This window comes from Gallinula chloropus (genome assembly GCF_964237585.1).
Source record: "Gallinula chloropus genome assembly, chromosome: 1".
Taxonomy (NCBI): domain Eukaryota; kingdom Metazoa; phylum Chordata; class Aves; order Gruiformes; family Rallidae; genus Gallinula; species Gallinula chloropus.
Window position 1 is genome coordinate 149,727,983 of NC_140085.1, and position 24,499 is coordinate 149,752,481.

The window sequence follows — 24,499 nt, forward strand, 5'->3', positions numbered from 1 at the left end:
AATTATTCTTGGTCCTGCAAAGAATGTAAGTGAGAGGTTCTCAGCTCAGCTCTCTTAGTCTGATGAAACTTTTCTCTGTCCCTACACAAATTCTAAACATAGGCCACACTCAAGGGTGGCCACCAAAATGTGTGACAGCTCTGTCTACGACCTAGGCATCATCTGAGGCTGGCCATGGCATTACCCATCTCTGCAGGGTCGCTGTAGTAAAACTGTTTGCTGTTGGAGAAGAAGCTGTGGATTCACTAATTCCTGCGAGATAAGAGATGGTGAGGGGGGAAAGGTAACCCCTGAGATTTTAAGATACCGGTGGCACAGACCTTTTTCCCTTGAGCGCAGGCTCCTGACGTGAGGGTGGAAGAGAGGGGAGTTTCCTCTGCTCACCACATGGTGATCACAAATGTCACCTACAGACAAAAGAACGTGAAAAGGAACTAGAAGTGAAACATGGGCAATGATTTAGTCCCTTGAAAATGCACATTAATCATCTGGCAACCCTCAGCTTTACTGCAGTGAAAGTTCCTTTCTCATGGCGGGGCAAACTTTGGGATCGGTGCTGGGAAGTGAAGCTGGAGAAGGGCTGGCAGCAGTATTTAGGAGCAGCAACTGCAGGAGTGTATTCAGAAAGACAATATTAAAAAAAAAAACCAACCAAACTCTAACGGACCCGTAACTACCCATTTTAGCTGCTGGTTTAATCACTCGCAAAGACGCTGCCTGACTCTTTTAAAGCCCCGTGTGTCTGAAGTTTTGGAAGCGAATGTGAATAAATCCTTCACTGCCAGCTCACAGCGACGTTTCCTCGGCGTTAGCTCATTAGAGTGCCTGAAAGAGACCCGACAGAAAATAAGTTAAATGCAACTTAAATCACCGCCCGATTCCACTCTAGAGACAACAAGAAAGGCGAGGCGCCCACCAAAAGGCTGCGAAAGGAGTTTAGCATCAGCTGCACCGCAGTTATTAGGAGCGCAGGGAAAGGGACTGAGGGATGTGAGCGGGCAGCGTGGCTGGGATCCCAGTCCCCAGTTGTTGGGGGTTGTTTGGGAGGGGTGTCCCTTTTTTCAAACTTGTGTGTGTGTGTGTGTGTGACTTCGAAAGATGTCACGGCAAAGTGAAATCTTTGCGGAGGGCTGCTCATGCATTCAGGCTGTGGAGTTTTCAAAATGTGATGTTTTGCAATGATGACATTAGAGTAGCAACCAAGGGTCCGAGACAGCAACGCCTGCTGCAGCTGGGCTTCGCTTTGAAATGCCCAAGACAATGGGGGCCACTGTTCTCCATCGCTTCGCCTTTCCATTCCATTTGCATAGTCTGTTCTGCCTGATTGACCAGCTTGGGCTGTCCAAGGGACCAGCATTGTTCACAGATCACTTCAAGATGGCACAGATGACAAGATTCAGGTGAGAGATGAAGTGGGATGATTCTCAAATGCCATAAGAAAAGGCTACCCTGGGAACTTTTAGCGCAAGAGAAACAGTTTGAGAACCGAAGCACTTAGAGGATTTTTAATACTTATCTATATATATTTAAGACACTGATCGCCTTTGGAAATACGCTGCCTCCACACACAAACTAGTAACGGGAGGTTTATGTGTTTCGTTACGAAATTTTGTCCGGTTTATGTTTGGTTGTGTTGTATTTTGGGGGTTTGGTTTGGGTTTTATCCAAGCCAGACCTCACCTTCCCCCGGCTGAGGCGGGAGCCGTACCGCTGGAAACCTTCGTGCACCAAAGTTCGCTTACTAAAAAAAATTCAAAAAATACAAGACGACAGTAAATAAAGCTCATCAGAGAGGCGACTTCGGAAATTCCTTGGTGCCTGCTCCGTAACTAAGCGCCAGGATTAATTAGTTAATGTTGATAAAGCGCTTTCGACGTGGCAAACCCTCCTCGCAAGGCTCAAGCGCGCAGAGAGCCGCTCGCCAGCGCGGCGCAAGGCGGGCGGGAGCGCGGCCGCGGGGTTTCCATCCCGGGCGGCGGGCTGGGAGCGGCGGGCAGCGACGGGGGGCTGGAGCACGCCCCGTTTTCCCCGCGGAAGTAGTTGCGAACTCTCTACTGTCCCAGATTCCCGACTGAAATGTCATGGCTTGGGCTTTTGGGCTTTCCTCTCCCCCACACTCCCCCCACTTCCCCCACCCCCCTTGCTTTTTTTTCTTTCCCCTTTTCTTTTCCTTTCCCCCCCCCACGCTGGTACTCGAGTAAACACACACACACGCGGCAGCGCCCCGAAAATGAATTTCATTTGACACCGATGTTTTGACTTCGTCTCCGAAAGACAAAATCTTTGTCATACAAGTATGTTTTCCCTGGAGGGTTTTCCAGCACAATTTGCTATAATTTCTTTACACCGAACGGAACTGATGGGATCTGAGCAGTAAAACATATTCCCACAGTAGTTTCGCTCTCTCGCACTCTCTGTTACCCTCCTGGGGTTCAGATCACTCTCTAGTATAAATATTACCAATAATTGTGCTTAGCACGGTGACTCTCGGAAGGCAGCAGAACTCTCTTCTCCTCTGGTAGCAGACCTAGAGCCATGCGACTGCTACTTAATCTCTCGACGTACTCTCCCCTAGCCGTCCGGCTTTCCCCTGGAGCGACTAAGACACTTAATTACACCATTTACAAGAACGGCCAACGAGGTCCCGGGGGCTGCTCAAGACCGACCCCCGGCCCGGCGAGCGGGGCGGAAGGTGCGCTCCGGTCCCTGCGTGGAACACGGAGACCGCGGAGGGAAGGCGCCTTCACCAGGACTCGGTCCTTCCAAATTATTCCAAAGTTCAGGCCTGTCCCCACACTTTTCACACGTACACCCACCCTCTCTTATCTTGTGCGCCGGTCCCAAGTTGGTTTAGGGGCCCGTCCCAGCCCCCCTCCCCAAACACCCCAGAGAAAGGGGGTTAAAAGCTGCCGAGGAAACTTAAGTGGCTCTGGAGTTTGTTTAATTTCCCTCCAGTGTTTACTGATAATTCGAGAGACGCTTATCTCGGGGAATATAACGATTAATACAACCGCAGGTTTCCAGATAAGTGATTGTGATGGAGATTGTTGGCGAGAAAATAGACAATTATCCGCTGTTAGCTTTACATAAAGATCGCATTAACTTGAATTAGTTATCAGACAAAAGAACATCAGAAAGCTGCACCTTTCTGCCAAGGCAACCGCTTGCAGGCGGTGTGCTCCGCACAAGCAAACGCACCGCTGCCTCCCCAGCATCTCGCAAGCATGAAAGAGGCGGCGGGATCGGGGACTCCGGGAGGGGGGGGGGGAGGTGTCTGAGGGGGTCTGAGGGGGGTGTTTCACGTCTCCGCCACGGCAGCGACACGCCACGCTCATGCGGAGGCACGGCCGTTGCGAGGAGCGGGGAGGGCGAGCCCCGGGGCCGCGGGGGTGGGGGGAAGGGGGGCAGGGGGGGGGATCGCTTTAATATCAGCTGCCCGGCCGGGCCGCTTTCATTTCCATAGGGCGAAATTAACATGGACGTGGGGCAGGCGCTGGGGCGGGAGGCAGCGCGCCCGGGGAAGAAGCGGCGTGGCTGATCGCCAAGGAAACCTAGCTGAAAGGGAAGGGGAGAGCATGTGGCTATTAAAACCCCGACACAATAATAACATTAAGGGGGGAGAGGAAAAAAAAAAATAAAACCATAATGATAACGTGGAGGCAGCTCGTCATTTGCATATGAAACCAGCGGCCAGAAGCGCGGCAGTCCCCTTGCCGCATTATGTCCTCGGCGGTCCGAGGTCCAATTCCACACACACACACACACACACACCCCGACTGAAAAGCCTTTTGATTATTTCTCTTCTCCCTAGGAAAGGCTGATTCCTCCGTAATTGATAGCGGGGAAGGGCCGTAATTAATTTCGTAGAGAAGTAAAGTGCAGCTTCTTCTCCCGGCTGGAGGGGAAGGGCTAGGAGAGAGGAAAGTGGGCGAGGGAGGGGAGGCGAGGGGAACTCCCCCCGAGAACCCCCAATTAAAGGAAATCACGCCTCTCCGGCACCGAGACCCCCCCTTGATTCCTCGCCATCCCCTCTCTCCCCAGGGAGGCAGGAAGGGCAGGGCCCGTGGGCTGCTTTCACGGAATCAGAAAGCATTCAGCAGGCGTTTGTGTTGCAGGAGGTTTCTGTGGGAATCGGGTGGCTCAAGTAATTGGGGGGGGGGGGGCGGGGGGGAGAGAAAGGGGGGGAGGGTTTGGGAGGGCGGGTGTACTCCCGGCTGGTTTCTCTCTGGAATTAAGGGCAGTCTTCAAAATAGGGTGTTTGTTAGAGAACTTCAGTCGGGAGGAAACCTGCCATTTCGGATCAGTGCGTTTTCTGTGCTGGATTTCCAGACAGTCCTTTAAGCACCGTGTTTATATGGCGAAGGGAATAGGGGCGCAGGGGGGCGGGGGTGAAAGGGGGAAGAAGGGCTTTTCTTGTGGGATGGGGCAGCAGGACAAAAAAACGGCGAGGTACTTCAGGCGTCGGGCTGAAGCCTCACAGATGCTGGGGCAGGAATCAGCTCGGGGGGAGCGGGGGCACCTCAGGTCCGCGCAGGAGACAGCGGCGAAGGGACCGGGGAGGGGATGTCAGGTGAAGCGGCACCACTCCCACCCGGGACGGAGAGCCCCGGGAGCCGTCCCCAGCCCCGGGACGTGCCGCTGCCGCCGCTGGGTCCCCGGTGAATGGAGCGGATAATGATCCCCGGTTCCCAAGGCAGGCTTGCTGCTGCCTGGTGAGCCTTGGATTTGTGTGGTCCAAGCCTTTCCCAGCTTGTCCCATTCTGTCACCGGGATAAGGGGCTCCCTCGGCTCGTTTGCACCTGCGTCGCTTTTGGCTCCTTCAGGAATGCGCTGAAGCTTGTAATCAGCTTTGTGAAGCCATTGAGTGCACGGCTGAGTGAAACTTCCAAAGCTCGCAGAAAACTGGCCCGCTGAATAGGAGTCAGCATGGGGCTTCTCTCCAAGCCCCTGGCCTGCCAAATTCCAGCAGAGCCCCTCACAATCAGTCCACACAAGCTTTACTGCTCTCCCCGCACTGAGAGAAGCGAGAAAAGAAAAGCTAAAATACCAGTCACCGAGGTTAGCGGTTTGTTCCCAGATTAATGGCAAACGCCTCTCTCCCTGCTGCAGCTAACCAATTCACTCGGGGGGACGTGTGTGTGCGTGTATATGCGTGTGTATACATGTGCGCCTATATATGGGTGCGAGTGTATGGATGTGTGTGTGTGTACGTATCTCCGTGTGTACGCATAGATAGATATACGTGCCTATGGATATGTATGCGTGCCTACGCGTGTAACAAGGGGGGAAAAAGGAGGAAATAAAGACGCGGGGCGGGGGTGTGGGGTGTGTGTTTGGTTTGGTTTTGGGTTCGGTTTATTTTTTTAACTTTATGTGACCACAAGCACTCAAAGGCTCTAGTGGCAGCAAACAGGTCGGGAGCTGTCTTACTGTCCCACAGCGTCACGCTTGTACCATCTCGGTACTTTCTGTAACCTGGTTTCAAGGGTCTGGATGAAGGTGACCCTCCACTGCAGTCTGTTTTTTCCATCTCGATGTGGTTGAGTACCGAGCAAAACTCCGTGGGAGAGAAACAGAAAAGCAAAGCAAAGGCAGGTTAAATTAAAAATAATTTTTAAAAAATCACCAGCATCACTCCCACTAAACCCACTTTGACAAGGTAACTCAGAGGGCCCAGGCATGATGTTTTCCCAGGCGCTTCATGCTCTGTGGTACCCACAGGATGCCTTTGCCATACCCAAGAGTCACGGCTGCCCACAGTCCCCAGCCCGGTGAGAGTGAGGAGGCTCCATTGCCATCCGGGTCGCTTCCATCCCGAGGGAAAAGAGTGCAGGGAATGTCCCACTTGAGGGAATCCCATTATTCTGAGCATCCTTAATACTTGCGACATGCACTGCTTCACCTCTACGTTAAAACTTTTCCGGCATCAGTTTGTACAGGCAGGTGTGATGCTAAGGAACTCTGGAATACTTCATCATACTTTTTTCATCCGAGGTCTGAAAACCTGCATGTGCTTGCAGACTCGCATTTATTAGGGGAAACAGTTACTCAGGAGGAACAGTTACTCGAGTTGTACAAATACTCTGCTTTCTAAACCAGTCTTGTTACGGTAATAAACGCTGCAAAATGTCCTTCAGTCTGCTAAAATTGTAAGCCAAGTGCATTGTGGAATCACAACTATGAGTATAGACCAGCCGAGCAAGACTTTATCTTCAGATCTTGGGACTTTTAATTCCATTTATGTTCTTCTTCCACAGGTACCTAAAATAACAAAAGGAACATTACGACAACATAAATAATTTTTATTTTTTTTTTTTGTAAGTCCTCCTCTCAGACTCGTATGAAAAAGGAAAATGTCGACTTCCAGCACTTCCGGAGATGATGTCCTGTGGAGGGTTTTGCCCTACCTCTAAAGTACATCATGCAAACCAGGTTTTCTTCACATCCACGTTAAAATACCCGTGGCAGAATGGACAAAACTGACTCCACAGAGTTGGTGGATGTTTCTGGTAAGTTCAGCGGGATTTTGTCTCACTTTGCTGTCACACTTTTGTCGTCTTCCCAATTACGGCATTTTCAGGAACGCCCCAGAAACCCATGACGGCAGTAGGTGTTGTCGCCATCGCTGTCTGACGAGTTTGTAAGGGCTCAGTGGCGGGAGCTGATTGCACAGCAGACGACTACACACGATAGTTTAGCAGCATCCTTGCACAGTATCGTGATCCCCAAGTCCCTCTAACGGATGACGTAACACCCATTGGAAAGAGTTAAGGAGTAACAGCGTGGAGTAATGCGTCTGATGGTGAAGTCCTGACCCTTCAAAGTGTCACAGCACAAAACCTTCCACCTACGGCCACGCGTGGTTTAAAGCCACATCTCTCTCTGCCTATAAAGTTTCTTTTCTTTTTTGGAAGTTTGATGTGCTATTTTCGACCGCGTTGCTCCTTCCAACCATTCTCAGTGACAAGTCATGAGGATATGCAGTAATTCAGAAATTAGTGAAATTTTATTCTTGGTGGGGGCGTTGGATTAAGAGGCTGGGAGAGTGTGAAACAAGTCAACGTGTAATTGTATGATAAGGCTCTCACGAGGAATTTATTGGCCAAGTTGCTATTTCTATTCCTTCCTAATCTCGTTTAGCACATTCATTCTCTGCAATCTGTCTCCATAATCTTCTGTGACAGAATGGCAGCCAATAGAAGCATGCATGTTTGGAGAGAAGAGAAAATATGCAGAGGCGTGATAAACTGATGCTAATTATCCATATTTAGGACACCGAGTGCAGAAGATCAAGGTTTACAAATAACAAACCAGAGCCAATGATGATGGCTTCCTAGTGTGGAATATATTGGAGGGGACAAGATAAGGGTTTCACATGCAGAAGAGATTTATTGGTCAAAGGGTTCACCTTCCACTTTTCCACTTTTATATAGCAGTAAATTATTTAGGCTAAATTCACCAGAACATTACTCTTTTATTTGGCAATGTGCCATGACTTGCTCTTTCTTTGTGTCCTTTCAATGCAAATCCTTGTAGTGTAACATCAGTTGATAAGAAACAAATAATTGAAGTAATAGGTAATTCCCTTTAAATTGTGCATATAGGACAGTAAGGTAATCATCTAGTGTAGAATGAGACCGGAGTATAGAGCAGATAGCTGAAAGTGAAACGATATCCATCTCGGCTATTAAATTACATTTGTACTAGAGGAAAATAACCTGCAGAAGACTCGTAGGTTGAACAAGACACAACACCAGCCTAGGCAGCTTTAGACCATTTTCCTATAGACTTCTCAAATTTCTTGCACTTTAAAAGGCAGCTTTCCGTATTTTTTCCTTTTCCTTCTCCTTCCTTCCTTCCTTCCTTCCTTCCTTCCTTCCTTCCTTCCTTCCTTCCTTCCTTCCTTCCTTCCTTCCTTCCTTCCTTCCTTCCTTCCTTCCTTCCTTCCTTCCTTCCTTCCTTCCTTCCTTCCTTCCTTCCTTCCTTCCTTCCTTCCTTCCTTCCTTCCTTCCTTTCCTTCCCTTTCCTTCCTTTCTTTCTTTTCCCCTCTGAGAAAACTAACATTTAAATTAGGGATGCTGCATTCTCCTTTTAGGAAGTGTTGGCTCTGAACAATAATTAAGGAATTCGGTTTGGCAATATCCGTGTAGTATGGTTGAGGGTCAATGGAATGGTCTTAGCAATATGCAGTAATTGTACTGTAAATTTTCCAAAATGAGAACAATGTTTCTCGAGTTTATGTCTATTCACAACTACAGAAAGTATTCCGTACGGTGGTAAATGTTTTTACTATTATTTTCTATTAACATCCTCCCGTCAGGTAGAGATAACCTGCTCTTCGAGACAGTCGCTATTAAATGTTATGTCAGCGTTCCTCATAGGTGTGTTTTCCCTGTGCTGGTGGCACGACAGTACCCAGGAAAACACAGAACCCCACTGAAGCAGCAAATGCACTTCTCAGAAGTGCTACAGAGAGGAAAAGTCTTCAAATTATCTTTCATCTGATAAAAGGAAAGGCATTTCTTTAGTGACTAGTCGTTCAAGACGAGAAAATTCCCTGGCCTTTTGTTTTACTGCAGAAGGACTCTGGATTTATTTCTCCACCCTCCCCCCGAGGTATGCCTTTAAATTGGTTCGTATTTTGTGTATTGTGCACGGGCAAAAATACCGCAAAAATACCGCAGTGCCAAGCTTAGCGCTTTCACCGGTTTCCTAAAAGGACTTCTAAAAGCAGCCGTGCTTCTTGGCGCTTCTCCCCCCTCCAAATTCCCAGAATTAACTGGCTTCACCCAAAATGACCCGAGAAAACACATGGTAGGAGGGGGGAGGCAGGCAAGCAGGCCGGCTGCAACTGAGGGCACAGGAGTTGCCGTTTGGTCACTAGTGGACAAAAATAAAGGGAATTGGGAGGAAGTCTAGAGCTCACGACAACCTCTGGGGCACAGCTGGATCCAGGGCTGCCGGTGCCTGCACATGAAGCCACCTCCGGGCTCCCCGGCCAGGGAAACCCGGGAAGCCCTGATCTAAACAGCCTTCACTAAAATCAACCAGGGGTCAGACCCGCCCGATCCCACTCGGGAAAGTACAGCGTGGGGGGCTTCGCAGCCTGGCTGCCGCCGTTTCTCTGGCCTGGCTCCGGGGCACGGCTTTGTCCCGTGTCCCATCTCCAGGGGCCAGAAGCGGTTATCTCCGCTGCGACGCGGTACCTTGACCCCGGAGGCGCTCCCCGGGGACGTGGGGCTTCCCGCCCACACGCACGGTTCCACCGCCCGGCCTCCCCTCCCCGAGGCCGCCTCCCGCAGCCCTCCCGCCCCACGGTAGGGGCAGAGTGCCTGGGGAGCGGGGAGGGGTGGGAAGGCTTTGAACCCGCGCAGAGAAAGAACCACGGGCGTGGGGCGGCTGTGCCCCGGGTGGCAGTGCCAAGGCGGGGCGGGACAGTGAGGGGAGTGTGTGTGTGGGGCAAATGTTCGCACCGAGTTTCCTTAAGAAACTGTTTCCCACTGTCTTACAGTCTGGGAGGGGCGAGGGTGGGCGCATAGGGTAGCCGGGTCCTGGACTTCATTAAATGACGTTTGGCAACTAGTGAGACTAATCAGGTTGATTTTCAGAGCGAGTAAGTGACGCTAAAGCCTGCCCCGGTTTTAATCAGCAGCCCCTTTTGCAAGGAGGCACGGCTGACCCCTCCGGCTGGGCGGCGGGGGAGGCTCCTCCGCAGCTGCCTTCTCCGCGGCTTCCCGTGCCAAGGGGCTTCTCCCCCTGTCCGCAGGAAAAAGGCAGCCGCCTCACACCGAAACCTCCGAGGGTATTTTAAAGTAACGTTTCCCAGTTCCGTTCGTCGTCCCCAGAGAGGCGCTGGAAATCCCGCTAATCCGGGTGTTCTTGCTAACGGAGGCGTGCGCAGCGGCGGGGGGAACGCCGAAGTTTTCCCGTCGAGTGTTTTTGCGGCTGTGCTTACTGTGTGATGTCCGGTGAGGGAAAGGATTCTCCCTTCCAGATGTTGCCCAGCTGTTTCACAGAATAGAAACGGAGCTTCCTGCTCTAATACGTAACACGTTCTGCATTATTTTCTTTTTAAAAATAAAGCCTCGTACCACGAAAGCCAACACCGATCCTCTGCGGATTTTAGCTCTGATTTTCTGCCTCCATACTTCCACTCACCATTCAGTTTTCACGTCTAAAGCGACCCCTCTACCTGTTAGGCAACGGGCGGGTGATATAAAAGCTAAAAACCTCTAACGAGGCACCTCGGCTCGCCGGTGCCTGAACGCGGCGCGCAGCGTGTGCGTCCGGACAGAGATTTGTGTTCTCCGGCAAACGTCGGGAAATCGTGGTGAGATGCTCCCAAGTAAATGACTCCATGACACCTATTTATGAAGGAATTGCTATCCGCACTCTGTCAGATCTTTATTAGAGATCATTCCCTTTATTTCTAAAGTGTATCATTACTTTTTTTGCCGATTAAGGGAGGTCACCGAGAGCAACCCGAGCAGCGGAGACCCAACAAGGGACTCTGACTTTGGCCCTTTTCATTAAGATAGTTTTACCCATCAACTGTACTATCTTCTTCTCTTATTCAGCATCTAATACTACTCTCACGATAGACGATAAATACAGCCGACAAAATAGGAACCCATCGTTACTTCGAGTACATAAACACACGGTTTGAGAAACTTACAGAACTCGCCTGAGACGCACAAACACATTTAGTGTATCTGCCTGGGACTACTCACTGTGTAATACAACTAAATAACAAGGTCCTAACAAACTGTTCCGAATAGAATTTGGTCGCCCAGGGGCGTCTTTTGCCATAACGCCATTTCACGGCTTCCCTTATCTTAAATATCTGGATCGGTGGCACATTTATCACGATGAGATTGTCCCGCTTATCTAGTAAGCTTTGGTTTGAGGTTCCTAAAACCGAAAAAATCATGCAGGGCTTTTCCATGCAGCCGTCTAGTCGAAGGAAATAGTTTAGGAAACTGTTTGTCCCTATGTTATGACCCAAAAGTTGGTCTGCTACAGGGACCTTTTGGATGAAAGGTGAGCACAAACTTCTTCAGCCTTCCTAGAAAGTTAGCACCTGAGAGGAACATCAACAGCTGAAGTGCTTTTGACGGGGAGACACGGATGTTGTGATACCGTGTCTTCGTTCTTTCGGCTATTCCGCAAGATACGTAATGATGAGACATTGGAGCAAGGGAAGTTCCCGCTCGGGAAATGCCCGCATCCCTTCCTCTTCATGCTCACGGCACTTCGAGACACACCACTGAGAAGCTTCTTAGGCTAAACTCCACGCTTCCCTCCTTTGGCTCTTCCCTTTCTCTTTTCTTAATTTTTTTTTCCCCTTCTCCAAATTTTAATCTTCCTGATCTATTTTCTGGAATCCGAGATTTCACAATTCTCCTGCAGACCTCTCCGTCCTGAAACATTCAGTTTACAGCTGTGTATTTATTTTAAAAGGCGTTTCCCCACCTGATTTTCCTTTTCACTGTCTCAAGGTAGGAAATATACGTGTTCACAGCGACTCAATTGCACAAGCTTCCTTGGTTTTCGCATTATTTCCTACAGTCTAACATCGAGGTGGGAACCACGTAGCCCTCACGTGCCCTGGGGCTGAAAAGCAGTTTAGGGGAAAGTAGGACTGATAATGCACGAAGCCATGGATAATGGAGTTTTTTCCAGTTATTTTTCTCATTTATTTTCCCCCGCCTCGCCCCCCTTCCCCCCCCCCCCCCCCCAAAAAAAAAGACAGACCAAAACCCCACCGAACAAACCCTTACCCAAAGTAAAGCCCCTTTCTCTCTTCTGCTACGTACAGGTAAAACGAAACGTATGGAGGGAAACCAATCCATTTGGTCAAGTGGCACCTCAACACTTTCTCCAAAAGATAAAGATAGTAACCCGTGTGCAAGGCAGGAGGGGTTGGGGTGTATATGACTCTAAAACACCGTAGATGTTTTCAGAGACCCCAGCTTTCCGCCCCGGGTCGGAACTTTGTTTTGGGGTCCATACTTCGTTTTGAACTCCCTCTCCTGGAGTTTTGGTTTCTCTTCACACCTTGGGCTGCTTGTGTTTGCAGCTCCAAACCTGAAGAGCCTGTTACTTCTTTCTGCTACTCTGATTAGGAATAACACTGTCCAACAGTGTTAGCAAGACAATCTTCCTACACCCTTTTGCTATATTGGAGTAAATAAATGAACTGAATTCAATACTTCTGAAATTTGTGCGAGATGGTGGGTAGGAAATAATCGCCTCCCTACTTCGCCCGCACCCCTTACGCACCCTCTCTCCCCCCGCACCCCCCTCTTGGATAAATTATACTGCCCAAAATGTATGGTGCCTTTGTTCACCGCAAGATCCTAGTTGCTATGGAGAGTTTTACGCCTTGGTAAACTATATTTCACCTCCTCCCGGTGAAAGCTATTCTTTTCCTAAATGCACACTTTGCCGACTTCGGTCCTCCCCACCAACCCCCCCTCCGCCCCCCCAATCCCCCACCTCCAGGTGTCGGCTACACTTCCTCAGCCCACGATGGTCTGCCCCGGGCTGAAGAGGTGTTTTCCCATTCCTTGGAGCTCAGATCTCCCGCTAGCACTTGCCCAATTGTTTGACCATCGCCAGATGCTCTCCTGCTTCTCTTCGGTTTCATTGTCCCTTTTTTATTTTGGTTTGGGTTTTTTGGGGGGTTGTTGGGGTTTGGGTTGGGTTGGGGTTTTTTTAAGGTTTCTGAAGGATAGTCCCTCTAACTGAGAGCCTCAGTTAACCGTGGCACACGTCTTCCCCAAATCAATGAGAGGTGCCCGGGCTGAAAGCGTGGACAATGGGATTTTACCGAGAGTGAAGCATATTACCCCCAAACCCGTCCTGACAGGCCATGCTAAAGCTCTTGAATGACTTTCTTGAAGGCTCCTCCCTTCAGGGAATTACACCGTCCAGGAAAGATAGGCATGAAACTGCACGGGGGCACCAGAAGGCTTTGTAACTAGGGGGGCGTTCTTTGTTGCAAGTGCCCATCTTGTCCACCCCAAAGTCAGGCACCAGGGCCCTTCCCCTCCCTGCATGGCTGCTCCTCACTCCACACCAGCTCTGGGCGGTTTAAAGAATGGGGTTTTCCCTGGTCCTTTCCTTTTGGTACCACCAGACTTTTTTGGCAGCACATACAGCTGTGCGACTCAGTCCAGCCAGCTCCTACTGACTTTTGGCATATCCTACACAGGCGTACCTAGAGGTGTCCCGATTTTAGGCGTGAGTACTCAGGAGGACTTCCAGGTCTCCTGCTAGCACCCCTATCATCTTGGACATGCAGTGGTCGGTGGGCACCATACACTGCATCGCAGTTACAGCAAGGCTTCTCCAGAGTCTCCAAACTTCAGTTTGCCAATCCTCACCTTCCCAAAGTTTCCTCCAAAGGCAAATGGCTCATTGCATGTAAAAGTCAACAGGTTTTCCCTTCAACCTCTGCTAAAGAAAGCCTCTTGTCACATCCGTACCTGCACGCTCGAGGCCTGGGGCTTCGGCTCTTTTTCCAGGCGCCCTCCCCTTCGGGGCAGCCCCTCCTGACATCACTCAGCAGAGGCGCGGCGGGGCCGGGGCCAGCAGGCAGGCAGGCAGGCAGGCAGGCAGGAGGGCAGGCAGGCAGTCGAGGCCCTGCCCGCCCCGTATGCATAATCTCTGCTTTCCCTCCCGCCGGCCGGGCAGGGGGGGGTCGGCCCCCACTGCTCCATCACCCCCATCGCTGCAAATGCCCAGTTCACGCCAGCCCTTCCCTCAGTGCCCGTCTCGGAGTTTTGCAAGACGTTTTCGGTTCCGTCTCCTCTGCCTCTCCTTTGCCCATGCCTCTCCAGAAGTGACCTTTCCACCAAGCTTTGCTGTCCGACTCCTCTCCCCCTCTGCCCTGTGAAACCACTTTCCCAACACCTCAGTTTCCTTCTAGAAGCAGCATCCACCCCTAACCTCAGCAGGAACACACGGAGACGTGCTTAATTTTGACCCGTACCTCCCCGTCCTTACCTGCTGCCCCATAACACCCACCCTCCCCGGAGCCGCGTGGGTCCCCTTAGCGCTGTGGTGACGGAGGGGCAGAGGGCCGGGACAGCCCGTTTCACAGAGCGGAGCCACGTGTGGCAGCAGGTGCCTGAGGCTTCTCTCGACATTTTTAGGGGGTTGTCTCCGAGCCGGGCCGGGCCCATCTGCTTTAGCTCCCCACTTTGGCTCAGACGACGGGCACACGGGGTGCTCGGTGTTGGTGGTGGGGTAGCACCGAGCCACCGAGCATCCTCGCTTTGGGGGATACTGTGTTTTCTGGAAGAGGAGGCAGCAAATGCCGCGAGGTGGAGGAACCGTTTGCTTCCTCCCCTTCCCTTTCCCCCCCAAAAAAACTAGTTAGCGTGTATCGTCTCCCCCCGCGCAGTGTCTGCATGCGTGGGGTGTGAGCGGCACGGCGGAGCGGCGGCGCCGGTGCCCCGCGGGGCGCAGTGCGGCGACCGAGGCGCCCACCCGCCGCTGCCGGCCCCGCTCGGCGCCCCGTCGGGGGCGGCTCCCCTCCCACCCCCCGCCCCCGGTAGCCGTGCAGCAGATGGCCTGCGGTCCAGGAGGGCGGCCTGCGCCCGCCCGCCGCTGAACGCATGACTGGAGCCGGGCTTTGGTGTCGCCGGGAGCCCCGCGGCCCAGCCCGGGAGGATCCCGTGTGGAGTTCAAGAGCGGCCTTTCCCGGCTGACAGCAACGTGCTTATTTTTCCCAGCTATTTCGTCCCGGCCCCCCCAGCCTCAGCCCCCGCATCCCCCCTCTCTTCCCTTCCCCCCTGACTGTCGGTGAGGGGCCAGAAGGCTGCGGCCAGGAGACGAGGCACACCGCAGCATCCTCCTCACCGCCACCCGCTGCAGTTCCCCCCTCCTCCCCCCCCCCCCCCGCCCTCCCGCTGGGACTTCTCTTCCCAGTCCCTCTCCCCCGCCCTTCTGTGGCGTCTCCCTTCTCCCCGGAGCCGGGCCGCGGCCTCCCCCACCAGCCTGCCGCTCCACGGGGGGCTCTGGTTTCGCTGGCTGCTCGACCGGCCGCTGGCTTGCAGCGGGAGCCGTCGGTGTTCCGCTGGGTGATTGTAAACGGGTTTGACTGGCCGTTGATCTCGGGGTCAGGACTCTCCTCGCTAATCCCTCGCTCTCCAAACACCGGCCCCCCCATTTCCCCCCGCGCTCTCCCTCCCCTCTCCCCCCTCACCCCCCTTCACCCCTGTCTTCCTCTTGCATCATTCATTTGCAGCCTCTCCGACGGCACCAGGGGCACCTCTCTTCACGGGGCTGCAGCTCGCAGGGACCCACGCACAGGGAACAAAACCCCGTAGACGCGCTGCTCCAGGGCCGAGGGGGGCTCGCTTAGAGAGGAGGGACCTTCCCGCAAGATCAACCCCGTGCACGCTCACACGGACACACAGACAGACACACACACACATCGGGACCCTGCCCGCCCCCACGGGGCTGCTTCTTCCTGGCACTCCCCCCACGTGTTGCTGAGCGTGGGAGGGAAGGGGAGAGCGCAAGCCTGCTGGGGGAACCGGGCAGAAAGTGTGCGGGGGTGGGGAAGGGGTGTTTGACAGGGCAGAAAAGGGCCCGGGTGGTGGATGAGTGTCCGGGCAAGGCGGGGGCAAGGCGGGGCACGGGAGATGGTCGGCGTCCGTCCCGCGAGAGCATCCTCTCCTGTTAACGGGTCAACCCACGGGCAGCTGCCACCTCGAGTGTTTTAGCTGCGTTTTATTCTACAGCAACGCTCAGATTAGTTGTTGCGTTTGGTATCCGGCGGTGGGGTGCTGTTTTGTGGTTTGGTGCGTTTGGGGGGTTTTTTTAGTATATGTTGGTTTTTTTCCTTCCGTTGAAGTTTACACACGCTAATAAAAAGCTCTAACCTCGCCAAGAGTTCAGGTGCCTTCGGCCTGATGCTGCCTGCATGTGGCGCAGCTGGGAGGGAGTATCCTCCCCATCCCACCCTAAGCATCTACTGAGTAGATGCATCTACTTAGTAGGCGCTTACCCTCTACTAAGCATCTATTTAGTAGAGTAGATGCTCTACTAAGGGCATCTCGGGGAGGAGACTTCTTGCCCCGCTGTGCCCTCCCGCCCCCGAGCTCGTTGGGGCTGCGTCCTCACGGCCCCCTGGGGAGATACCGAGATACCTAGAGCCGTCCCTCTTTTTTCTTCTTTTTTTTTTTAAATCTTAATGCGCAATTTCATGTGCGTGTGTGTGTGTCCGTGTCCCCCTCCCCCGCTCCGCTGCTCCCAAAGGCATGGAGCCGTCCCATTGATGTCTCACCCCCCCCACCCCCACCTTCCTCTTCCCCACCCCCCCCCGGGTTTGCTGCGGTGTGACTCCGGTTGAAGGCGCGGAGGAGTGGAGCTGCTGGAGGGAAAGGCTTTTCCCCGGGGCCCAGAGAGCTCGACGAGCCACGCACAGCAAAAGGAGGGAGGTGGGGAAGGATGGGAAAAAGGAAAAAAAAAAAGGAAAGAAAAAAACCCAGGGAAATCGTTGGGAAAGAACCCTGGAGTTGAGTTCAGGCCAAGTTTGCGTTTTGGCTCGAAGTTTGGAGGGGATCAAACATGTTATCGCACTGTGCCTCCTGTCCTCCCGGCTCCTCTGCCGCCGGTTCCCTCCCGGGGCATAGGGACCCGCCGGCAGAGCGGGAACCGGGTGGGGAGCGCAGAGGTCTGGACGGCGGGGGGGGGCGGGGGGGAGCTGACCCCAACCCCCCCGCTACACGCCGCCTAACTCCGCAGAGGACACCTCCGGCCCGCTCCCAGGATTTTCCTTTTACTGAAAACGAGATGATTTCTTCCATTTTTTTTTTTAATTCTTCTACATAGGTGATTTTAATAGCTCTGTCAATCATGTTATAGGAGGAACATTTCATACAATTTTAGATGTAATGTACTTAAACCATAAATCGCTTAAACCTATTCTTAGGTTTGCATATTCAATTATTCTCTTATATATATAACCCGCCCAGCAAAAAGCCCGGAGACGAAATTATTTTACCGTACCCAACTCTTCTGCCTGGCAAAGTTATTTTAACTTTGTTTGTATACTCAAACGGGAAGTTTGACTTAAAATAAAACTAAATCGCCAAACCACAGTAAACTACGAACAGCACAAAATTATCCCCTCAAGGTTTTTAGTGGGGTTGTTTAGGCTGGATTTTTTTTTTGGGGTGGGGGTGGGGGTGGGTGGGGGGCTGGGGGGAGTTTGTTGGTTGGGGGGTTTTGAGTTTTTTGGGTTTGGTGTTTGGTTTTTTGGGTTTTTTTCGGGGAGGCGGTTGGACACTCGAAGAGGGGATTGCATTTCTTTGAAAGGCGGGCTGAGAATATTCGAAGCTTATTTGAATGTAGCCGAGATTGGGTCTGTTTAATCCCCTTGTGTTGAAAGTGCAGGTATTCCTATTATTCTAGGCATAACGCCATTGAGCCGCTAAATTGTGAGGGGAGGGGGGAAGACTCGTTAAAATGCGCTCATTTCGAGAGCCGTAATATTTATCTTTTGAGCACTTCCCCTAGTATTTCTGCTCTTTGGACGCGTACAGATGTTTGTTCGCTTTTCTCCCTTGACCGCCCCAATCCGCCTGTTCCATCAGTCGCGTTCAGCGACACAGGATCGTCTCGCCGGGATTTTTTTTTTTTTCTTCTTCTCTTCCGCGTTGTCAGTAAATGTAATTTTCAATAGCTATGACCCTTAAAGAAAAGGCACGTAACAGGGTTGCATCAGATGTATGTGCGTCTGCATGTGCACGCGTACACACACACACACTTCTCTTCGGTCATGATGCTATCTATAAGTGTGTATAGATATGTATGAGTCCATATGCACATGCTGGATAACGCGTTTCAAGAAACAGATCAACAGGTACTCGGTTGATTCCGCCTATTTAAAGGCACGCCGATTAATATTTTAAAATTACATATCGGACGGTGCCCGGCTGGAGGTAACCGAGGCCACGGAAGGTTTCTCACAGGTTCCTTGCTCTCTGCGTGCACTGTTTGTGCGCTGAGCATCTCCAAACCTAACCTGCTGTCTGCCTGATCCCGCACACACCTCGCATTGATAAAGGCTCAAACAGTCGCAAAAAAAAAAGAAGGGGGGGGAGGGTTGTGTAGGGGGTTTGGGGGAAGGAAAATTTTGGTTTGAAATGAATAGGCAGCTTCCGTGAAAATTTCGCGTTCACTATAACGAACGAGTGATTTAAACAAAAATTAACAAAATTACGCCGAAGAGTTGTATATGTCAATCGACATGTCAGCACTATAGGTAAAGCGCAATCTCTAGCATGCACCGAAACCGCTCCTCATTAACCAGCAGACACTGCCCCACTCCCGGATGGATGAAGTACTCTTTCGCCAGTGCTAAAAGAGGGTTTTAAAAGCCCTACAGCCTGCTGCGACCGACAACACCGCCCTGGAAGTTAGAAGTGGGGTATTTTTTCCCCTTTGGTTGAAGCAGTTACGACTAATTTAAAAAAAAAAATTATTTGCTACAGTACGATATTTAAATGCAACGCTTAATGCTGTCATTACTATCAGAAGTTTACAGCAAACTTTTAATTCCAGCATATCGAAAGGTATCGACCGACAGCTAGGAAAGAAATACATTTTGAAAAAAATAATAAAATAATAATTTCAAAGCATCGAACAACATTCTGCAAAGAACAAACTCGCATCGTTTTGCTCAGCAGCTTTCGCACCAGTCGCTGGAACCGGCCGCCCCAGTTTGCGCCGGGTTGGGAGCGTGTGACCCCGCCGCTCCCGTGCTCGCCCCCCGGGATGCTCGGCAGGGAATGGGGGCTGCTTTTCGGGCTTGGGGTTTAGAGGACGCTTTTCTTCTCGGGACGCTCAAACCGAAGCGCTTTCCCCTTTCATGGCGTTAATTAGAGGGGAAGAGGCGCGCTCGCCGGTGCCTTCGCGTCCCCCGGGGAGGTCGGTGGCCCCCGGGCCGGCGGGGACTCCCGGCCGAGCGGGGGGCAGAGGCGGGCAGGGGCGGGAAGCCCGACCGCAGCCGCCGCAGTGCCCGACCTCCCCCCAGGGAGAAAGTTACGGCCCCGGGCAAGGTCCGAACCGTCGGCCCAGCCATAAAATACACAAAATGAATGTCCACGGCTAGGAAGAGTAATTACGGTAAAGTCTCCTTCCGTCGCAGTACGGAACGAGTGTTAAAAACCCATCTACCTTCTTCATTCCTCCTGATCTACGCGGATTAGGCGACACCGGTATTAACTGCGGGATTGCACTTCATTCTCCTCGCCGCTCCAGTTTAAAACTTCCACCCCATGTTCTGGGTTCACCTGTGTTTCCAGGGGCATCCTGGTAAATACTGCTACGTTCTCCGGCTAGGGTTTGTTTGGGTTTTTGTTTGAATTGAGTTTGTTGGGTTTTTTTTTTTAAATAAAATAAAAACAGGTGACTTTTTCCGCTTTGAAATTTATTAAACTCAAAATTGAACGCATCCTTAGGATTTCTGTTTAGCAGAAAGGCTTTTTAGTAAACTATGTACACAATCTGAATTCCCTCGTGACGCCTAAATAAAAATTATTTCACAATGCATTTACAAGAAATGATACAAAAAGAAAACAAAATCGAAGAGAAAACGAACAAACAAAAAAATATCCAGATACAATAAAGTTTTACAAAACCCAGAAAAAAACCACAACCAACCCATTGCAGCTTCCAAAGGAAAAAAAAAGTTTTATAAATAAACAAACAAATAACCAAATAAAATAAAAAAAAAACACAACAAAAACGCAAGAACACCTACCAAAAAAAAAAAAAAAACAACTAAACAACCCAAAAACCTTTTAAGTGTTGTTTTGGATTTGCCTTAGTACATGAGTAATAAATGAGAACTGTTTCCCCATCAACTTCGAGTTAATTAGGCAATAAAAAGCCTTCGCAAGAAGCGATCCGTGACTGAAATCGTAGCGGTTCCGCGCGGTATAAAAGTTGGCATCGCCTACAATTTTCTGTGGTTATTAGTGATTTTTTTTTTGTCTTTTCGCCGTCTTTTTTTTTTTCCCCATTTCCCTTTCCCTTTCTCCCTCTCTCTCTCTCTGTTGCAAATAAACGCTCTGTCTCTTGGGTGAATGATAAATACTGTACAAAAAGTCTCGATAAAACACAGAAGTTCAGTCTAAAACTAGTTTCATAAACTAGTCCTTCTAAAAAAAAAAAAGGTAAGTAAAGCAACCGTTACCTTTTTTCTCTCTCGTTATTATTATTATTATTTATTATTATTATTACAAGAACATCAAAACATTTCTTTTCTGTACAAAAAGGAAGGAAGAAAGAAAAGGAGAAAAAAAAAATAGAGAGGCGGGGGAGGGCGGGAGGGAAGGGGAGCAAGAGGCAAAAATAAGAGGGGGGGAACGCGGGAGCGGGGCAGGAGCGGCTCGGGGCCGGGGCTCGGGCGGCCGGGGGCTGAGCGTGCGGTGGCGGCGGCGGGGCGCACAGTCCTGCGGGCGGCCCCGGGCCGGTGCCTGTGCCGGGGCCGGTGGCCGAGCCGGTGCCCGCGCCCGCCTCCGCCGCTCCCGGCGCCGGTCTCGGCGGCCGGCGGGGGCTCAGATGTGCGTCAAGGGGACGGTGCCGTTCACCCCCGTGCTGGCGCTCTGGTAGTGCTGGGGCAGGGAGTGGAGCCGGCTCTGGGCGGCGGCGGCCGCCGGATCCCCGCCTTCCCCGGCCGGTAAGTACATGCTGATCATCTCCCGCAGGTCCCCGGGGCACGGGGCTCGCGAGTGCGAGGTGACGGGCGGGCTCACGCTGGGCTCCGACTTCACCAGCGAGCCCAGGGCGCCCAGCGCCCCCGAGGAAGCGGCCGCCGCCGCCGCAGCCGCCGCCGCCGCCGCCGCCGAGTTCTGGTGGGGCTGAGAGCCGTAGGGCAGGGCGCCGTAGCCCGAAGGCGAGGCGCTCATGTACCCCTGCGAGTTGGAGATGGGGCTGTACTGCAGGGCGCCCATGTCGTAGCGGTGCATGGGCTGCGGGTTGTGCGGGTGGTGCGGGTGGTGGGGGTGTGGGTGGTGCGGGTGCCCTCCGCTGCCCGGGTGCTGGCTGTAGGCGAGCTGCGCCTCCTGCATCATCGCCGCCGCTGCCGCCGCTGCCGCCACCGAGCCCGGGTAGGCGCCGTTGGCCCAGCCGTTCATGTGCGCGTAGCCGCCGCTGGCCGTGCCGCCGGGGCTCTCCAGCCGCTGCCCGACGCCGCCGGGGCTGACGCCGACGCCCATGCCCACGCCGACGCTCGCCGGGCCTCCCCCGGCCGAGCCGGCGCTCAGCAGCCCCCCGGCTAGCGAGTACTTGTCCTTCTTGAGCAGGGTCTTGGTCTTCCGCCGGGGCCGGTATTTATAATCCGGGTGCTCCTTCATGTGCAGCGCCCGCAGCCGCTTCGCCTCGTCGATGAACGGTCTCTTCTCGGCCTCCGACATGACTTTCCACTCGGCCCCCAGGCGCTTGCTGATCTCCGAGTTGTGCATTTTGGGGTTCTCCTGGGCCATCTTCCGCCGTTGGCCCCGCGACCACACCATGAAGGCGTTCATGGGTCTCTTGACCCGGTCCTGGTTCGCTTTGTTCCCCCCGCCGCCGCCGCCGCCGCCGCCGCCACCTCCCGCTCCGGTCTGCCCCGAGAGGTTCGTGGGGGCCTGGGCTCCGCCGGGGGAGTGCAAGTCCGTCTCCATCATCATGCTGTACATTCAAGTAGCTTTTTTATTTTCCACCGGCGCCAGGCGTGAAAAAAGAATCAAACATAGAGGAGCCCGGGAGGACGGGGAGCGAGCGAGGCGAAACCCGTTTGTATCTAGGTAGCGACCGCCGTGCGAAGGCAAAAAAAAAAAAAAAAAAAAAAAAAAAAAAAAAAAAAAGGAAGAGGAGGAGGAGGAGGAGAAAACCGCGAGGAGAGCGATCGGCGACCCCGCCGGCGGAGGAAAAAAAAAAACCAAAAAAAAACAACAACCCAACTTTCTCCCTTTTGCAAATCACTTTTCGGGGGGCTCGGCGGCGGCGACGGGGATTCGAGCTGCTCAAACAGGTGCACGGCAAACTTGCTGCTTCACTTGGCGCGGAGGGAGGGGAGGGAGGGAGGGAGGAAGGGAGGGAAGGAAGGAAGGAGGGAGGGAGGAGTGCGCGGAGCCGTCGGCGGTGTCCTCCGCTCGCCGGTCTCCCCGGCACACGCGCGCACACCCCTCCGCTCCCGCTCTTATCCTTAACGGAGCTTTTTTTTTTTTTTTTTTTTTTTTTTTGTTCTTTGCTAACTTGGAGAGAGAGAGGGAGGGAGGGAAAGGAGGGAGGGAGCGTGTGTGACTTGCATCCGCTGATCGCAGGTGAACGGAGCAGAAGAGAGAGAGAGAGAGAGAGCAGAACCCACCGCCGCGCGGAAAGGAGGAAGGGAAAGGAGAGGAGGGAAGGGGAAAAAAAAAAAAAGAAGAAAAAAAGGGGGGGAAAAAGGGGGGAAAAAGTATTTAAACGTTAACTAAAAAAAAAAAAAAGCGGGAGGAGGATCGGGGGGGAAGGGAGGGAGGGAGGGAGGGGGTGGGTGGGGGAAGGAACCCAACCAAAACAAGCGCCGAGCCCGGCAGCCGGGGCGCGGTGGCACAGTAATTCGCTGGCGGTGGTCTCCCTCCCGCGGCCCGGGCGGGACGGGCCGGGCCGGGAGAGGAGGAGCCGCCGGGCGCGCGGGCGAGCGGCGCTGCAGCCATACAGGGCGCGCCGAGCCCGCCTTAAATCGCCTGGCGGCGGCCAATGGGGGCGCGCCGGCGGGCGGCGATTTGCATGGCGCGCGCTGAGCACTAACGTCCGGCGGGGCGCGACGAGCCCAGAGGAGGCGGAGGGGGGGGGGGGGGGGGGTGAGGCAAAGTGGGGAGGGGGGGGGGGAGTGGTGTTGGGGGCGGGCGGGATGACGGGCGGCGGGGTCACGGAGCGCCCCGCCCCGCGGCCGCCGGCGGCACCCCTGCCCCCGCCTTTCCCCGTGGTCTGGCCCCGGGGGGACACACACATAGACGCACGACCGGGCACCCCACCCCCGCCGCGGGCTGCCCCGTCCTCACCCGATACTTAGACGGCGGTAGAGCGGGGTTTGGGGAAGCTGAGGCACCCCAAGTTCCCCGCCCCGGGCTGCCCGCACTGCTGCGAGCGGCACCTAAACACGCCTTTCCCGGGGACTTCACCCGTTCCGGAGCTTTCCCGGGGATGGGGAGGACGGGGGGATGTCCCTGGGCGGGCGGGGACAGACGGCTCTCCCCAGCATTAAAACCGCTCCCAGGCCTAATCCCGGGTGCAAGGCGGGGGTTTAAACGCGCTTAGTCCCAGGGGAGTTAAAAGCACCCGAGAGTGGTGGAGACACACGGAGACACGACGTACGTGCATTAAGTGAGCACAGGCGTGTGACGTTTCTACCCTTCCCCCCACCCCCCAAACGCTACGCGGCTGTCCGTGTGCCCCGGCCGTCCCGTGGGACGGGCTGCCGTTGTCTTGCGGCCGGGAGGAAACGCTCCGCGCTGAAATCCCCGCCGTAATCTACAATCGCAACCGTAGGAATTGACCGGCCCGTCACGCAAATGCCCGCGCACGCAAACCGCCATCCCCATCGCCTTTTGCCGGGTGGAGGAAGGGAGACGGGGCACCCCTGCTCTTTCCCCGGTGGCCGCGAGTGTTCCTCTTCCCGAGCCCAGTGGCCATCCAAGGGGGTGGGATCACGTCGCAGCTCTCCCAATTACTGCTGTGACCGCCAGAAGTTTTCTGCAGGAGGAGCGCTCACCATGCACAAAAGCACCAGCCTTGGGCGCTGGGCTGGGATTAGCCTTTTTTCTCTATTTTTTTTTCCTCCTATTTTTTTCTTTCCCCTAACGACTCGTCATGAAGTAGTGATCTCATCACAATAATCTAGGTTTGCCGAGGAGAGCAAAGCGCCTCTCTCTCTCCCTGTCTCTGCTTCTGATGGCTGAAGGCTCGGCCTGGTTCTGGGCAATCTGAGCTAAAACGGTGTTGCTGTTAGCTCGGGTGGGGATGCTTTCTGGGGGCACTTTTCCAGTCCTCCCTAAGGAGGTGCTGGGGGGCGGAGGGGCGGAGGGTTGTGGTGTTGGTGGGGAGACACGCGGGATCGGGCCCACACTGCTCCCGATGATATTTTCCCGAGCTGGTGGGTTGCCACATCTGCAGGGGCAAAACAAGCGAGGCTGCTGTGATTGCTAAATGATGTATTAAAACCATAATTGGTTGGGGTAGGAGAGGCGGGGGAGGGAAGCGAAGGGGACTGCAGAAAGGCGCGTTTCCACTTGCGTGGCCAAGCGAAGATACTAGGAGTAAAAACTGCGAGGTATATGACTTGACTAGTACATTATCCACCCAAAGACCTAGTGCAATTTTTCCCTGAAATTTCATGTTAGAGTATCCGAAGGACTCCTGACAAATAAACGGGACGAATCGGTGTGAGGCAACCTTTACCGGAAGACTCCCGTCCACCCTGCGAGCCGGCGGACCCCGTGGGAACACA

The 24,499-nt window shown here is 53.4% G+C and overlaps 1 protein-coding gene across 1 annotated transcript; it reads right to left on the bottom strand.

Moving 5' to 3' along the window:
• Window positions 1–20,582: 20,582 nt before the first annotated feature.
• On the bottom strand, window positions 20,583–21,704 carry SOX1 (SRY-box transcription factor 1; the record flags this gene model as incomplete). The annotated part of the gene is made up of 1 exon (XM_084274410.1): window positions 20,583–21,704. The coding sequence occupies one exon, from the start codon at window positions 21,702–21,704 to the stop codon at window positions 20,583–20,585; it is 1,122 nt and encodes a 373-aa protein (XP_084130536.1).
• Between the last annotated feature and the right edge of the window lie 2,795 nt (window positions 21,705–24,499).